We start from the raw sequence: 19,245 nt of genomic DNA, 5'->3' as shown, positions 1-19,245 counted from the left end.
ATGTACAACCAGATGTAATCAAATAAAGATAATTAGCATTTTCATCATCCTTAAATATTTATTGTTTTTTGGTGTATAGAGCCTGTAATATTTGGTCTTCTAGTTCAAATGAGTTTTATAAAGTCAGAAGTTCCCGTTCTTTATTCTCAATTTTAAACTTTAGGGCCTAGAATAGCTTTTGTACATAGAGGAACAGAATATAAATATTTGTTATATATATATATATGGAAATTTATGGGATTTAAATTCTAGAGTATGATTTATATCTCTAAGGGCTTTTTAATCTCCTAATGAACTCTCCTGACCTTTCTCTTCCACTTTCCTCCCTTTCCCTCTCTTCACCCTTCCTTCTCTTTTTCTGCCTCCTTCTGTCCTTAGTTTTCTGTTTTTCTATCTTTCTCTTCATTTCTTTCCTTTCTCTTTTTCTTTCCCTTCCTTCTCCTTGTCTCTTGCTCTGTTTTTCCTTCTCTTTCTCTTTGTCTATTTCTGCTTCTCTATTTTCTTTCTCTCTCCCTGTCTCTGTTTCTTATTAGTTTCCTTATTAGTTCCTTTTTACAGGATGATGTGGTACAGAAGACACCGCATCAAATATTTCCTGCGAGATCTTTGTTTAAGACACACTATTTTCAAAGACGAGGAAGATTTGGGTGTGGGCCTGAGAGGACCTCAGGCTGACTTCATAGTTGATGGCCTCAGATGACTTAGCTTCTAACCTATGGAAAGGGGGTCCTTCATGGGGCCCATCATTGTTACTAAGTACACTGGAGAATGTGTCAGAAAAATATACATTTGCCTGACTCTGACTTCTGCAAACTCATTCTTCAGATTCCTGGAGTAAGAAGAGAACTAAAATCAGGACAGGATATAAGCATGGTAATCCTTTTTGTCTTGGCCCTCATTCAATCTCATTTTCTTCTGGGATATAGGAAATTGAAAAGTTAAGAAAAGAAACAAATGTCAAGAAATTAAAATGAATAGAAATATCTTGATGTAAACCAGATTCCTTATTTCATATGCAACCAGATTTTTCTTGCAATATTAGAAAAGCATACTAAAGAGGTTTTAGATTAAAATTTTAAATTATTAACAGTATAACTAGTATAAGAAGTATGAACAATTTCTAGAAAATTATCCATTGTTTTCTTTGTTTTATGTGATATTTTTATTATTTTTACAGGAATTCAATAAGACCCATAAATCTTGACATTTAAGCCAATTTTAGTATGTTCCTTTTTGTTTCCAAAAGCTAAACTATAGCTATAGTATATGGAAAAAATGTGACATCTGAAAAGTACCTTTTAAAAGTCATTTAACTTGGTAGTGAAGAATACTCCATCAACTGATTTTCTAGATAATTCAGTATACAAAAATAAGTAACATTTGTCTTTTATAACAAAGCCAAAATATGTTGATGACAGCAGATTTGTTTTTCACAAGTCTTACCTACCCATTTAGAGTTCTATGGAAGAGGTATTAATCTCAATTTATTCAAATGATCATTAAAGATAGCATTATTATTTGAAAGTGTGCCAGAATTGGAGGACACAGTGTATCTTTCTACCTGCAAGTGAAATGTGCTAATACTTCTGTTGTAGTAGAGCAGTTGGCAAAAGAATGAACTTTTATTTCTACACTCAGTTAATAAAGCTCATATAAGTAAAGAATTGAGCAACATGGATTAACAGTAAAGACTAATTAGTACCTTTGGTGCAGTATGATACGTTTCCCCAGAGACAGATGTAATGCCTAGAAATGGGGATCCTGTCAACACTGAAGCTGATGCTTTTCCTGTGCTCCACTCCACCCAGCCCAAGGGACTTTTGAAAAGTGAATTTGTTATGATAGATTCCATCTGGTGAAAGTGGTAAGAAAACAACACAGGTTTTTGGTTACAGTCCCCACATTGGCAGAGCAGCCAAATTGGCAGCAATGTGAATTCAAGATTTTTTGATTCTCTCCATTTTCTCATAGGTGATGGAAAATCCAAAATGGGAAAGGACAGTAAAGCTGCATTTCAGACTTTACAGAGTGAAATTACATACTTCTCACTAGAGCTCAAATAACTGCTTGGTAGAAACTTAGAATATAGAAGAAAAACAGTTTGAATATCTTTACTCTAAGCTTTGCTCTCCAAAGATTTGTGGGAGAAAGGGAATAGTGGAGGTTAGGAATTATATTTTAACATAAATATGAAGCAGATTTGCTGAGAGTGTTGTGGTTGGCCAAATTAGACCTGCAGCACCCCCAAGACCCTACTAGAAGTGCTAATTTCAGTATTTCATCTTAACTTCTTTAAATTAGACATCTAAAATTAAAACTTAACATGAAATATCAGTGAATTCTCTATTTGATTCCAGTTCTGAGGGGGAGAGGATCAGTCATGGGGCTTGCACTCAGGGCCTGGGCACCATCCCTGAGCTATTTTTGCTCAAGGCTAGAGCTCTATCACTTTGAGCCATAGCACCACTTCTGATTTTCTGGTGTTTAATTGGAGGTAAGAGTCTCAGGGACTTTCCTGTCCCTGTTGGCATCAAACTGAGAAGCTCAGATCTCAGCCTTTTGAGTAGTTAGGATTACAGGCATGAGTCACAAGCTCCCAGTTTGATTCCAAATGTTAAGAACCTCTTAAGTAAGGAAGATTAGAGATGAAATCTTTATTTAAAACCTTGCTTTTTTTCTATTGGTTATAAAATAGTTGACTAATTTCTATTAAATTATCTATAAAAGACATTGATTTTGAAGTATGAGTTTAGATTATCATTCATATTTTCTAAGAATATATTAAAAAGTTAAGCTGTATGTTTAAATTACCCTGCGGCCTCTCTGCAACATTCACAGAATGCATATTTTTTTCAGTAATGCACTGCTTTTGGTACTAAAGGATTAATAATGGTAAAGAATTCATATATTCTTTCATAAGATTTATAGAGTTGTTCCGAAATGATAGAAATGAATATAAAAAGTGAGTTTATGTGGTCATGAAGCCAACAGGTGAAAAGCTTTGTCAGCAACTAAAAATGAATTTAACAGTGAAAATATTTATAGTCTTTTGGCTGAAAGTATTATTTAGAATGTGTTGCTGGCTTGGGAAAAGTTTGTGAAATGTATATTAGATGATATTGCCAGTACTTTCTAAATATCTGATACTTCAAATAAAATCTACACATGTCTACACAAAGGAAAAATAAAAAATAAAATACTCCTTGCCAAGACACCTCAGATTCCAACAGGCTTGCTTTATTTTACGAGAATTCTTTTCTGTAAAATGTGTATGTTTATTCCATTTTATCCATTTTTTCTCATATCTAATTCAATTCTCCTTAACTTTGAATAAAATGGAAAATATACCATGGTGACAATGAGTAATTGTATCATTTTTATATAAATCTCTATAAATGCTATAAATTTCAGTCAAATATGAAGAGAATTAATATTCAGTTATGGAAGCAAGAAAAGATATCATTTGAAAATATGTTGCCTACCATTCCTTCTGTTAAGTTACTATGGAGGATTTCAGTAGAAAAAGGCTATTTCAAAGGATATCAGTCAGTCATTTTATACCTTCCTTTCTTAGGGGGCCTAGCTGGCCAGTTTTCCCCTTGGGTAGAATGGGAATGTGTAAGCTTACATAAAATTAAAATTTGGCCCTGATCTCCCCTTGACAGTTCAGTATTTATTATATAAAGCTAGCTTGGTATAGTAGAAAGCTATTTCAGCTTTATATTCCAGCTCCCACCTAAACTCACGCGTTTGTATAGCTGAATTCAATGTTAAACAATTGTTCATTCAGTGAAAAAAATTTCCATTCATACTTGTAATAGCTGCTATTTCTCTCACACACACATGCAGAGAGAAAGAAAGAGAAAGAGAGAGAAGTATTAGATCTTCAGAATCAATAGATCAAGTTAGAAGGATGGGAACATTATAATTCATCATAAAAATATCAAAAGGAGAAAATGCAACCAATCCTGTTGAATTTAGAGAGAAGACATTTCAGATGTCTTCAGATTGAGATTCTCCACTACAATTACAATCACTTTGTTTCTGTTTCTTCAATTCAGTGGATAGAGGGTAGAAGAAGTTTGGCTGTATTAAATCAGTTCAGTTTATTTATTCAGATTCAATAAATGAAATTCACAGTGGTTTCTGGAATTTCCATTACTACACAGGCATCAGGCACAGTATAAGTAGCACACATTTGCTTTGATTTGATTCGGAGTTGCACACAAGAAAAGTAGGTTTATGATATACTGCTTCAGCATCTTTTGCTATTGTGACCACATAATAAATAGTCCTAAGCAATATTTTTCCTTATATTTTCTTGAATACCTTCTTTCCTTATTATTCAATTAGGAATGGTAGCCTCTTAATAGGAAAGAAATATCATATCCAAAATTATGACTATGGAAAATATGGATATGATCTCTAGCCAGGAACATAAATAACTATTCCAATAAGAATATGAAAAGAAAAAAAAAGGTTATAAAATATCCTAGCTGGTTTTCAAAGAATATATTCTAAAGGAAAAGTCAGAAATCATGGACCAGTTATGCACATGGTAAGACTGAATTGTTAAAAAGAAATGGCATATTGTAATAAAATAAACAATCTCTGAGGGGAAAAAGAAGGCAGAAAAAAATGACCTTTCCTCAGTGAGTTCACACTCTTGGAAATAGATCTGGAAAGAACCAACAATTGAGGTTATTTAAATCAATATGGATATAGACACAGTAGTTTATGCAGGTGTATGTGCATCTTCAACTAGGGGTTAGGGGTGTCAGACAGTATTGGAAACTATTGAAAATACTGCTACATTTGAGTGTTTACTTTGTGAGCAGATAGGTAGTGAGTGGATTCCTAGCAAAAGAAGCATTGTAAGCAAAGCCTGGAGCTTCCTCTGTCCCAACTCCAGCGTCATTTTCTGTACATGAGAAGTTGCCTTGATTCTAATCTTTATAAAGACAGAACGCTGGTATTTCTCCTTTCTCTGCCCTCATAAAGGTAGCTTGGAAGAGGTTTGACCAGGAAGTTGCTGGTTCTTGGTTTATTTGTGAAGACTGTAAGTGGAACTCTGATCCCAGAAATGTTCAACACTGATGAGTAAGGTCTACAGGCTAGATTATTTCAATTTTTCAAGAGACTTCTTGTCTCTTGCCTATTTGCAAAGTCCTATCTTTTCTCATTTATGTTATTCCAACATCTTATTCAAAGAAATCCTTTCTTTGCTTAAAACACTCTGGTTACAATCTATTGCTTGCAGTCCAGCCTCTAGTTTTATAAAGATATAGATTCCAAAAGAATCAGTTATTGACATCAAATTTGAGGGGTTATGTATAGAAGCCTTTACATAGTTTACCTGAAAGACAATCATTGCCTTAGATCATTTAGGAATAAGATTCTGGAAGACAATGACCCACAAACATGAGAGATAGTGTCAACAATCACTAGAAATTCCACAGTTCTTGAAGGTAAAGCTTTGGTGGGCATGAGGCAACAGGATTGAGAGGCAGTAGCACTAGTAGGACTGCAGTTCCATGCAGTCCATGGAACTGCATGAAGAGACAGAATACAAAGCTTGAGTCAGTTCTCATCTCATGTTTAAGACTTGCAATATGGGATCTGTGTAAAGAAGTTTAAAATACATACATAACTTGTTTCCTACCATTGCATTCTGGGTTGGAAGGAATGCACTGTTACCTTGTCCTTTGATTAACAAGTTAAAGCACTGGCTTGGGAAACAGAGGACTCTGCAAAAGTTGAAACTGTGATGACACGATAATATCCAGATGAATTAGAGTTCCCATCACCTTAGACTTCAGGATTTCTTAACTATGAGAAGTAGCAATATAGTCTCAATTAAACCATGAAACATAAGGATGAAAGTATTACTTTAAAAGAACTATGAAAATTTACTAAGTTGTCCTTGGTAAATATTAGGAAATAGAGATGCTGGGATACTCAACCAAAGAGGGAGTTGAAAAAGACATTAGTGGTGCTCGCCATTGTCTTTGTTAATTCAAGCTTCTATAAGAAAACACCATAAATTGGATAACTTAGAGATCACATTCTTTGTTTCCTCAAAGTTCTTGAGGCTAGAACTAAAGATTGAGGTGTTGGCAGATTCAATCCCTGGTGGTTCCTCTTATCTTTGGATCATAGGTGGTAACTTCTTGTTTTGTCTTTGCATCATAGAAGGGGTCTCTCTTAAGCTTTATTTTTTAAGAGTACCAATCCCATTTGTGGGACTCTGCCCCAATGACTAAGTTCTACCCGATGAAAATACCACCAACTACACATCTTGCTCTATGGGTTAAGATTTCAACATAGGAACTCAGGGGTAACAGACATTCAGCTCATAAAACAAATGCAAGGAATAATAATAAGTAACAATTTGCTCATTTCAGTAAGAAATTGAAGTGGTAGAGTGCCACTAGTTAGTGTCATTTACTAGTTGGTGAGTAAATGGAATACATTTTCTATAACAAAGGAATTAGAATGTGCATAAAGTCAGAATGTCCTGTCCCCAAAGAGAATTTAATAATTGAAGATGAAAAGATATATTCTTTAGGACAAAAGAGATGTGAAATTCTTCACAGTCCTATGATTAGTAAAATCCCAAACTGTGATATTATAATAATATACAATGCAGAATTTATGTCCTTCACTGAATTTTTAAATTTAAATAAAATCATGTACTACAGCTGCCAGAATAAAAAATATCCTTGTCTCTAACATGTAACTTATTATATAACATGTATGTACCTTAATTTATTTTTAAATCAATATTGCCATAAAATAATTAAGTGGTTATCACCAGAGTGACTATATCCTAAGGAAGAGAGCACATTTTGAAACATGATTTCTATAGAAGTAAGCTAATTCTATAGGCCAATGTCAGTCATTTTTTGGTGTTCAGCAAACAATTTATCTCATTCTAATTCATATTTTTCTGATATCAACTTCCTAAATTTTTATATGGATAGTTGGAAGAGATGACCAATGAACTGATTCCCAGCACTGGCTCTGTAATATATGAGAAGAATTATTCCAGTTGAAAATACCAAATAAAATTTGCAGAGCTACTCATAACTACAAAAAATACCAAATTAGTACTAATGCATGGCTGTACTTCCAGCTGCTAATAAGCATAGGTAAAAAGACCAGAGTTCTAAGGCCTCAGACAAAAGATACTATCTAAAAAGTAACTGAAAGCGCAAGGAGACTGGAGACATGGTTCAAATGACACAAAGAACACCTGCATAACAAGTATGAGGCCCTGACTTCAAACCCCAGTACTGCCAAAATGATCCCAATTTCATAGCAGCATCACTTTGATAAAAGATAAAAATATAAGTGCATTTTCAAACACTTTAAGGTCCAAGGTTAATGAGTTGCAGCAGATTCATCTCTGAATGTAGTGTTTGGCAAGGAAGTGGATGAAATAGTCTAGAGGATAAAAATGGATTTTCCGAAGTTTAATTAGATGACAACTTTTCCCGCAACTGCTGTTCCTTATGTAGCCCAAATCATTACAGCTCCTGGGGCCTTGTGTGGAGCAAAGATCTGAATAACATCTTTTTGTTCTAATAAACAAAACTACCAGAGGCAGTTTGCTTACTTTCTCCAGACAAGAACAGCAAAATAATTTTACCATACTCTTCCCAGATTATCTTAACTCTTTTACTTTTCCTCATATTTCAGCCCTAGCAATGTCATCTCACGGGACATTATATAATGTCATTTAGAAGGTTAATTTCATTAGACTGAAGCATCAGTGAAATACTTAAATGAAAAAAAAAGATGTAGGGGATTTGTTTTAGGAGTTTGGGGTGCTAAGAAAAGGCTCGATACCTCTTCAAAGTGTAGCTATTGATTAATGCTGAGGCATCAGTATGGAGATTTTCTATGAATTTTGGAGGTCCCAAATTAGTGCTAGTGCTGGGAAGCTAGAAGCTCTGAGTTTGTCTTACTTCCAGAAAAGACTCTGATAATATCTGAGTATTTGAGGACTGAGTGATGTGTCAGTACTCATCATCCATGAGATTAAATAATGTTTAAGGACTGACAAATGTGGACACTGTACATGATCACTAACTAGTAAGCTTGAATAGGGTTAATCAAGCTTCTAGTTCTCTAAAACGAAAACAGACTATCTTTAATGAATTATAATTAATGTCTGAGAATGTATTACCTCATGTATCAATCTGAATTGTCCAGCAGGTCTGATCTGCCCAATACAAAATGGGCTTGGGAATGTAATCAAACAGGTCCCGTGTTCTGTGTGCTGCTATAGTCTCTCTCAAATCCCATTTATAATGTCCAGCAACTTTCTCTTACCAGAAAGGTGAGAAGGGTATAAATACAGTCAGATTGTAGCTGACATGATATATAAGAAATCAGTTGAGAGTAGACTAGTATATCATAAAGGGCTGTTGGACAAGATGCAAAAGATAACAAGAATACATCCTGGATTCAAGGGTGTCTCCTCAGTTTTGTGGGAGACATTTGATATTTTGAAGTGATGAGTTTTAAATTAATTGGTTTCCAACCTACCTACCTCTTGTTATCTTAATACCTTGAAGGCTATTGGTATTATGTCTAGTTTGATAGAAATGGAAAGCTATATAGAAGTGCTCCTAATGCAGAGTGTTTCTAGTAGGTGGTTACAGAATTTAGCAACAATTATAAGACTATGTTTTTTTTGTGAAAATACCATGTAGAGGGGTTATAATTACATGGGCAAGATAATAAGTACATTTCTTATCAAGCATTGTTGCCTCCTCCTTTGTTTCCCCTTCCCATCCCTTCCCATCTTTCACCCCCACCCCTATCCCTCCACCCTCCTATTCCCCCCCTCCTGAACTTTATCAGACTATGTTTATCTAACATTTTTAATTTAGCAACGAAAGCTTTCCTACAGACTCCTGAAGCACCTAGCACCAATGACAACCATAAATGTCAAAAGTGAGTAAAAATACAAATGGCACAGAAGTTGTAGTGTGCTAATTTTTCATAAAAGGTACTATTTTAACTGATTATATGATTTACTTTCATCTTAATAAACATAAACATGTGATTTAGTCAACTTTTGAAAATTTCTTATAGCAAAGACTTGATACATGCATGTTTATGATGATTGCAAATAAATGTCTGTTATATGAAATACAAGTGAATTGCACTTTTGTTAACTAGAAATAAAACATCCACCTGGCCTGTAAGGAAAGACTTGTATAACCATCATCAATTATAAGCTAACTGAACTATCCCATAAAGAATCTGATAGTTAGCTAGGCCACTGAAGTTTTACACCCATAATCCTAGCTATTTAGGAGGCTGAGATCTGAGAATTGTGGTTCAGAAAGCCCAGAGCAAGCAGGGTGCTGGTGGCTCACATCTGTAATCCTAACTACTCAGGAGGCTGAGATCTGAGGATCCTGGTTCAAAGCCAGCCTGGGCAGAAAAGGCTATGAAATTGTTATCTCCAATAAACCACCAGAAAACCAGAAGTGGTGCTGTGACTCAAGTGGTAGAGTGATTACCTTGAACTGAAGAGCTGAGGGACAGCAGATCGAGGCCCAGAGATCAAGCCCCAAGACTGACAAAAACAAAAACAAAACAAAAACCCAGCGCAGACCAGTCCTTAACATTCTGTCTTCAATTACTCAGGAAAATACCAGACCAGAGGTATGGTTCAATTAGTAATCAAAAAAGCCAAGAGAGAGCACCTAGACCTGAGTTTAAGTCAAGACATAAGTCCTCTACCCTGTTATCTGCCATTTTTCATTCCCCTAACCCTAAAAGCTAAAGAGTTTGGTATAGTGATTTGCCTCATTCTCCTAGGTTGAATTGCAACAGTGGTCACATGAAATGACAAGAGCACTTAGAAGTAATGGGACATAGTGGATGGTGTTGTAGATGAATGTTTTTGAAGCATGTCATAGAAGATATCCAGAAACAGAGATACATACACATTGATGATCTTTTTCCATCACTTGGTTTGGATGTATGGATTTAAGCAGTCATCATAATAGAAGATATGCTTACAACAATGGAATTAGGCATGAAGACTAAGTAACAGAGAAACTCAAATTTTTACAGAGTGTTAGAAAGAAGAGATAGACAGCTCAGAGATATAGACAGAGAAGTCATAAAAATGAACAAGAAAAACCTAGAGGAGCATTTAATAAAAGTCAGACCTGTGTTTGGTGGCACGTGCCTAAATTCAGAACTGGAGACTATCCAGATCAAGTATATGTATATGTATATGTATATGTATATGTATCTATGTATATCTATATAGATAGATATACATATATATAATTTATAAAAATTATATAAATTGAAGGTCACTATTCTCAAAGGTTATAGGCCAAGTAAGCTAAACACTAAAAGATTTCAGAAGAAAAGTGTATATGAAGAGTGTATATGTCTAAAATTTAGAAATTGTACATTGGTGAGTAGATCACAAATGTCATGGAAAACAGACTAGAGTTAGTAAGGATAATACTCTATTTTCTTACCATGATCACGTGGCCTCATTTGTGTCATAAAATGAGTTATTAAGAAATGATTGAAATCACTTTGGCTAAAAATGAAAATTAAGAGCTAAAGTAGAGGCTGCCTGTGCAGATACAAGCACCATCTGTTATTTATATACTGAGAGTTTAGAAACACAAAACAAAGAGGAAAGGAAACAAGTATTCAGTGTAGAGAAGATATCACTATTATGAGACTATAAATAACACTTGATTAATTTCCTAACATAGGATGAGTATACTATAGGACTTAACAGAGGTGTTTGATTCAGCATAGTCAACAAAAGCCCTTTAATAACACAGATGCATTTTCAGTTAAGCATGTGGTAATCATACTTTTTAAAAAGGTTAAAAAATAGCCTCTATGTATGGAAATAGGGCTAACCATGTGAGGAGTCCATTATTGTTCTAAGATGATAACATTAAAGTTCTATTTGACAGGTGTAAGGATAAGCGGAAGAAAGAAGCTGGCTCATAAACAAGACTTTCAAGGCAGGGCTCTCTTCTCTTCTCTGTTCTCATTGTGATTCTGCTCACATTAGCAGTGGTGACTCAGAATACAATACATTTATGTGGTGTGTGTGTGTGTGTGTGTGTGTGTGTGTGTGTGTGTGTGCGTGCGCGCGCGCGCGTGTGTGTGTGTGTGTGTGTGTCCCAGGGCAGGGAGTGGACACCACTGTCCGCTGGTTAGTGTTCTGGTTAGCACTTTACCACTTGAGCCACAGCTCCACTTTCAGCTGTTTGGTGGTTAATTGGAATGAAGAGTTTCATAGATTTACCTGCTGGAGCTAGCCTCAAACTCCAATCCTCAGATCTGAGCCTTCTCAGCAGGTAGGATTACAGGCATAAGCCATTGGCACGCAGAAGAATGTTGGTTGTTTTTGTTTTTTTTTTTTTTTTTACAATCCATTACCAAAATATTATCTGAGAAAAAAAGATATTTTATTTGTGTATTTTCTCAAAGACATGCTTTTTATTGAATAGAATAAATGGAAGATTTGCATTTAAGAAAAAATAGCAGCACAACAGAATGCATTATAAAGCACTAAATACAAAACATGTGTTATGTTATAATGAGCAGACTCATCTCATTTTAATAATTATTCTCCATACATTGTTTAAGGGAGAGAGATACAAAACTTGTTTACTTACTTACTGCCAAAATCAGGCATAGCTTCCCATTTTTAAACTTTTTAAGTATATTTGCCTCTTTTGCCTTTTGCCTTTCATCACTTTCTGACATCTGTTTTATATCATAAATGAATAAAATAATGTCCACATACACATAGAACATTGATATTATTTCTTTGTATCTCATTATTTTTCTTAAGTACATCTAGAGGAAAATATGTTAAAATTAAGAAATCCCTACAGTTGTTGGGGGGAGGAGGAGGGAGGAGAAGAGGGGAGCAGAGGGGAATCAGTTTTATCTATCAATCAGCATATTACAACTCGGAGCTGTGAATTAAAAGCAAAATTGCCCTGAATTCTGTAGTAAGTTTCTTAAATGAAAATAAGAATTTCTTTTGCAACTATTGAAAGTCTGTGGTTGTTTGAGGGGTTAAGGTTGGAGCCACTGGTACATATGTTTAACAGAGAACTCATAAAAGCCAGGACAGCTGAGACTGAGTCAATCCATTTCTATGAACAAGCAGTGACCAATAGAAAAGGACGAAGAAGTTCCAAGAAGGCTGAGGTAAGCCTTCTAGTGAAGTCTTGTCAAAGTGGAAACAATGCATCAAAAGGTGTTCATGGTGACTGGACATAGTAGGTTTTACTGTTTCTCATAGGAGACCTGACAGTATAAAGTCCAACAATTTTTTTTTAGTCACATAATTTTTCCTCAACTGATTTTTAGCCAACTGCAGAATCAGATACCAGACTCGACAGTGTATTCCTGGAAGTCAAGGTAAATAATTTTACATTTAAAAAATTTTAAGAATTCACAATTCTGATTCATCAGCTATAGAGTTACAAAGTTCAATATCTAAAAAATTCCCTGTTCTAGAAAAACAAAAATTAATGTGGATCTGTTGGAATGAGGCCAGAATAGCATTCTAAACTGCAGGAAGTTCCACACCTTGCAGAAGCAGCTCTGCACTTGTCATTTTTTACAAATTAATGGCAAAATTGAAGGGTCATAAATTATTGACATTATCTTTTTCTCATATAATCAGTACGACTCATTCTGTCTTTATCAACTCATTTAAGTGAACATTGATCAAAGTGTTATTTTTATATATGTATATGTAACATATGCATTTTCTAAGTAAATGTTTAATGTTTTAAATGTTTAATGTTTTAAATGTTTATCTACTCATATATATGTGTGTGTATATTGGTGTATATACGAATGTATACACATGTATGTATCTGCATATTTTCCTGTTAAGAGTTCTTTATGACCATAATTTCTGATGTAATTAGTAGAAAATATTCTTCTGAATGTACCACATATTTGAAAATATTAACCTGGTCTATTATTATCTATACTGAAGATATGAATATCAGTTAATTCTCTACCTATATTCTAAACATGATTTTTCCTTTGTGTTTTACCAAGCATAACTACTACATAGTTGAATACATATATTCATATGTATATATTATAAATATATAGAAATTACATGACTGCTATGTTCAACTCAATATAATAGTCTATATATAGGTATATATGTGTGTCTACATGTTTAAAAAGTGACTATACAAGAGGTACATTACATAAATTATATATATGAGAGAATGATTATATATGAGAGTTTATAATTCAATTTCTTGGTTGGACACCTTGATTATATTCTTAAAATTATAGAAATGTTTTCCTTCACAAAATAAAACTTACCCATGAAGTTCTGCAACCACAAAAGAGTAATAATATATTTCTTCAGATTCTGCAGCCTTCTTTCACAAGGAACTGCTAAAGTATTCTTTGATCTGTTTATTTCTTTGGTTCAAGAGCCAGCAAACCTGGGAAATCTCTTACAGATGTACTCATTTCATAGTAAAAGTAAAAGCAAAAACATATGTCTACCTTTAGAACAATACAAATGCACAGCTTGAATTATAGTAAATGATCACATTTGGTACTTTTATATTTAACTACTGGTTTCAGTTAAGTTCCTTGAATTAAGTAGCTTGCCATGGAAAAGCATTTAGGACTGCTAAAATTTGCTTTCCACTTCTCAGTTTTCATTGTGACTGGGTTAAAACCAGGAAGCTACAAGTTGGTAACTTTTTTCAGTGCTTGCAAAATGCCTTGTTTGTCACACTAAATAAGTGTATTCACAAATAAGCCTACTTAAGTTTTCATAATATTAATAAATTCAATGTATTTAAAGTTAAACTTCTTTACAGTAAATTTAAAGATTTACATCTAAGAATAAAACATTATCATTTATTAATATATAAAATTAATTTTTGATGACACTGGGCTTGAACCCATGGCCTCACACTTTCTAGCCACTTGAGCCTCACTCCTAACCCAGAATTGTTGATGTTGTCATCTCTTTCCTGGAGAAGCAATATTTACAAGTCTAAAGTTCAAGAACCATAAATATCTAATAGCTGTGCTTCTTATTCCATAGGTTAACAGAATGGCAACCACAATTTGTTTCCTCATTGGAGTGTTGTTCATAACAGACACTGTGTGGACTCAAAGCATGAGACAGGCCTATGAGGTACAAGAGCTAGAGGACTGGACTGTGGATGACTTTGATTGCCCTATGGAATGTTTCTGTCCACCTAGTTTCCCTACTGCTTTATACTGTGAAAATCGAGGTCTCAAAGAAATTCCTGCAATCCCTTCAAGGATCAGGTACCTCTACCTTGAAAACAACCTGATAGAAACCATCCCTGAGAAGCCTTTTGAGAATGCCACCCAACTGAGATGGATAAACTTGAACAAAAACAAAATAACCAACTATGGAATAGAAAAGGGGGCCCTGAGCCAGCTGAAGAAGCTTCTTTTCTTATTTCTGGAAGATAATGAACTAGAGGAGGTACCTTCTCCTCTGCCGAGGAGTTTAGAACAGTTACAACTAGCTAGAAACAAGGTATCCAGAATTCCTCAAGGGACCTTCAGCAATCTAGAAAACCTGACCCTTCTAGATCTACAGCACAATAAACTATTTGACAATGCCTTTCAAAGAGATACCTTCAAGGGACTTAAGAACCTCATGCAGCTGAATATGGCCAAGAATGCCCTGAGGAACATGCCTCCAAGGTTACCAGCCAACACCATGCAGCTGTTTCTGGACAACAATTCCATTGAAGGAATTCCAGAGAATTATTTCAATGTGATCCCCAAAGTAGCCTTCCTGAGACTCAACCACAATAAACTATCAGATGCAGGTCTCCCATCAAGTGGTTTCGATGTAACATCTATTTTAGATCTTCAACTGTCTTACAATCGACTCACGAAGTTTCCCAGAATCAATGCTCACTTGCAGCACCTTCACCTGGATCACAACAAAATTAAAAGTAAGTGATAACGGGGCGGGGGGGAGGTGTCCATGATTAAAATGCTCATCTTCATCATATCCATTCTGTATCCTCTTTAGAAGTAGCAATCGTAGCCAGGCATTGGTGGCTCACTTCTGCCATCCTGGCTAATCAAAAAGCTGAGATCCAGAGGATCATGTCTTGAGGCCATTTACATCAGAAAGGTTCACTAGAAAAATAACCAGCAAAGAACAAGGCTGGTGGTGCTCAAATGATAGAACATCAGCTAAAATTCTAATGCATTTTCAATTTTAATGACTACATTTTGTCTGTTTCAATGATCCAGGAAGTCCAATTCTCCAAATTCAAGATAGCGAAGAAGACCTTTGTAATCCCAAGAGCACTATTATCTAGGTAGAGCTGAACTGTTTCCATCTTCTTTTACTCTTAGAGATTCTAAAATCTCTGCCTCTGAGGGTAGACTGACCTTGAACTCATGATCAGCCTACTCCCTTCAGCCTCTGAAGTATTGTAATTATAGGCATGTTTCACCATATAGGTATACCTGGGGCTAGGTTTATTTAAGAAAGTAAGCAGGACAAAAATAACCTCATGAAGAGTAAAAAGATAAAATGTGATTTCAGAGTCAATAGCAAAGCCATAACATCCTAAAAGATATAGAACAATGGAGGGCTGGAACTCTGTACAGAGTATCTGCTTCAACTACAAAGTAGTGTGTGTTTCTCAAAGTTCTAAGTGTGCAAGTTGGTGTCTGCACCCTCTGAGTTTCTGACTGAGAGGTCTGGGGAAAGGATGTCAGAATTTTAATCCTTCTCGAGTGATACTGACTGCTACTCTGACCGCGACATCTTGAGAGCCAATTACTTCCACTTAAGACTTTCCTTAATTGAAATGAAAGTCCATTTTCCTAGACATGATAGCTTAGTAGCAATCTCGCAAGCCTCTCCTTTCCTGCAAGCAGTGTTTGGTAAGGACGCAGGGAATGAGTATGAAGTCCTGAAGGTAAAGATGCCATCAAGGAAAGAAGTGATTACAGACAGCAGAGGCTGTGCATAAAAGAAAGACACCTGACCTCTTTCTTCACCATTTGGCCCATGTCAAGTGCATCTGGTATAAATATGGGCAACATCTCAATTCAGACATGGGGATACAGATAGCCTAGCAGCTATCTGTTTATCTTCAACCACAGCCCCTTTAGGAAGACAAAACTTGCAGAGATTTCTCCTGAATACCACTTGGAAGTAAATTTCTAAATTAGATTCAATAAGAGGGTTTGAAGATATGTGAGAAGATTGTACTCTTAATAATTTATGCTCCAATGTATCATTAGAGCAAAAGATCACATGAAAATATTATTTTTTGTTTTTCTACTGGGAGCTGTTCCTATACTCATTTTTTTTTCTCTTTTTGCTTTCTGGTAACCAGATACTTAAGCATACAATCCAGGAATTAAATGGCTACCATCACTGCGGTTATTTTTCCAGAGTGAGGACACATAGTTTAAACCTGTAGTCAAAAACAAAAATGTAGCAGGAAAAACAGGGTTAGCAGATGAATATCTTTAGCTGAGCCAAATAATATAATACCTAAGACTGATATAAGGGCACAATTTTCTTCTCAAAAGTTCATTTTTATGAACTTTTATGTTCATTTTATGTGCTTTTATGTTCATTCTTTATTTTCAAATACTCAGTGTGGGATGTTACTTTCAGGTGATCACATATACTGTGAACTGGAGTTATCAGCCTGAGAATTTGAAAATGAGTATGTTTAAGAATGAGGCTCCATTTTATTCAAAGTACAGTTAAGTAGTAGTGCATACTACTATTACTCACATTTTGGAAAGGTTTGTTTAAGAGGGTTTGCTCAGACATTTCTATTTCCCAGTTGTTTTCATAACTCGGTCAACATCAGAATCCCTTAGATTGCTTTGTAAAACAGGTTTCTAGGTTCTACTCCAAGTAATTCTGATTTGAGGTCTGGGATGAGGCAAGCAATTTTGCTACCCAGTGGTATTAATCTCTTGGTTCATAACTGGTGACCAACTAAAGTTTAAAAAATGGGATAAAATTAGAAATTCTATAAAAGGAAAACTGAAGTTCAGTGAGATGAGGATATTTTCCAAAGAACAGAGTAGTAAAAGCCAAATAGTTGTTAATAATATAGTTTCCAAGAAATGTAACTCATATAAAAAGTCCTGAAAATTTACCAGTAAATTTCTCATGCAGTATTATAAAAAGATCTATTTCCAAACATCAGAAGGAACACAAATATTGATGAAAAATGTATCTATTCAAGGAAGTTCACAACATTTTCTGAGAAGTACTACAATTTATGAATATATGATTAAATTTAGAACTTTGGTTTCTCATATTTTTTTCATTCAGTTATGTGTTATTAGGAATGAAGGGTATAGGATATGAATCACAACACTGAAAGGAACAAATTTTCTCAGCTAAGCAATGGACTCTAGGTAGCATCAGAAAAACTGGGCTTGATGTTGTTTCCACAATGCCCAAGTGGGCAGAACCAATCATAAATCACATATAATCACAAATCTCTCTGCATTATGAGGATGCAGAAGAAAGAGACTGCTCAGGTGTTGGGAGTTTTAATCAGGAGAGAGTCCTTCCTCAAAATCATTTCATAATGGCAGCAGAATGCATAGATTTGTATTTTAGATCAATTGTCACACACCCCTCTAATTTGTATGAGTTGATTGCACCTTCTCTCTTGAGGATGCTCTAATAATTTAAATCTAGTGTAATCATTGGTGCCAAAGGCTCTGATCTAAGGCAGGTGCACAATTTCTCCAATGCTAACTGGGTGAAAGTGTTGATGGGATATTTCCTGGCTTGTGTCTTTGGTAACTCAATTCTTGTCAAGTGTTTTGTTCTGAATTACATGTACTTAAATGTGAAGGTTTAAGGTTGTTTTAGAAATCAATATGCAAAGTTACAGCAATTGCACTTTTTATTAATTGTCAACACACTCTGTTTTGCATTTGTAAAGGTAATTTACACTGAATTTCCACTCACTCAACCATAAGGCTTTCCATCCATGCTTTCCACTCACCCATTTACTACTCATTTTTATCAGGATCAGGTCTGAACTCCACCTTAAATCCCCTGAATATGACAATTGTCATCCTATGATAATATAAACATTCTTTATCTCACCTGAAAGCTTAGTCAAAAAATTATACTGAAAAACCTTTGTCTCTATCACAGCTCATTACATATTTTATTTTTGTGTTCTTTAGTAAGTATAGCAGACTATAGAATGAGAAAAGTTGACTGTACCTGGATTGCACTTTTTCAGGGCTATTTCTATAATATATATGTGTGTGTGTGTGTGTGTGTGTGCGCGCGCGAGAGAGAGTGTGTGAATAATCAGCTAAAATATAAAATAAAATGTCAATCATATAAATATGCATCATGCATATTATTCATATAAAATATTTATGAGTAATCACACATTTGTACCAGTTTCTTATATCAGGTCAGAAGGTTCTCCTATTGGACCACTACAATAACTTCTTGGTCTTCAGCCTCTAGTGCTTCTAGTGTTTTCATCCATTCATTCATGGTCTTTGTCTCCATAGGTGTGAACGTCTCTGTAATATGCCCTACCATACTGCGTGCAGATCAAGATGCCTTCATTTATGGACCTCAACTGAGCTACCTTCGTCTGGATGGAAACGAAATCAAATCACCAATCCCAATGGACTTCATGGCATGCTTCAAGCTTCTTCAAGCTGTCATCATTTAAACATATCTTTGCTTAAATCCAAAACTGGCTTAAGAGTTAATGTTTCTGATATGAAATTTGGTCACCTTTTATAGTGTTAGGATGAAAAGCATATTCCTAGCTGCTCTTGGCCACCATTTTCATGTGTGCAGATTATTTTTTTCTATTCACAGATGCTACTACTATTTTATCCATTTGCTTTTCTTTAACAGACACAGAGTTAAGATAGTCTATCAACTCAAAGGTAGTTATTTTTGTCTCTTTCACGACTAATATTCAAACGATCCCTCTACATTATGACACAATAAAAGGCTGACATATTTGTGTATGTCCCAAATTTGCCTGTGCAAACAATGTATCAACAATATTAATGCAGTGAGGAAGAAGGAATAAGAATAAAGACATAGAAGAATTGAAGAAGTGGTATTAGTTTGAGTATACCTGGTCAGCCATGGACTAAAAATATAGAATTCTGTAGAAATAAAGTAAAAAAATACAT

At 35.0% G+C, this 19,245-nt stretch overlaps 1 protein-coding gene across 1 annotated transcript; it reads left to right on the top strand.

Annotated features, from left to right (window-relative positions):
- Positions 1 to 14,128: 14,128 nt before the first annotated feature.
- Kera (keratocan) lies at positions 14,129 to 18,767 on the top strand. The gene is made up of 2 exons (XM_070036993.1): positions 14,129 to 15,014; positions 18,601 to 18,767. Exons 1-2 carry the CDS (start codon positions 14,129 to 14,131, stop codon positions 18,765 to 18,767), a joined length of 1,053 nt encoding a protein of 350 aa, XP_069893094.1.
- The last annotated feature ends 478 nt before the right edge of the window (positions 18,768 to 19,245 follow it).

The sequence above is a fragment of the Dipodomys merriami genome, unplaced genomic scaffold (genome assembly GCF_024711535.1).
Source record: "Dipodomys merriami isolate MVZ:Mamm:240054 unplaced genomic scaffold, mDipMer1.0.p SCAF_10, whole genome shotgun sequence".
NCBI classification, from domain to species: Eukaryota; Metazoa; Chordata; class Mammalia; order Rodentia; family Heteromyidae; genus Dipodomys; species Dipodomys merriami.
This window is presented reverse-complemented; position numbering and strand designations above follow the sequence as displayed.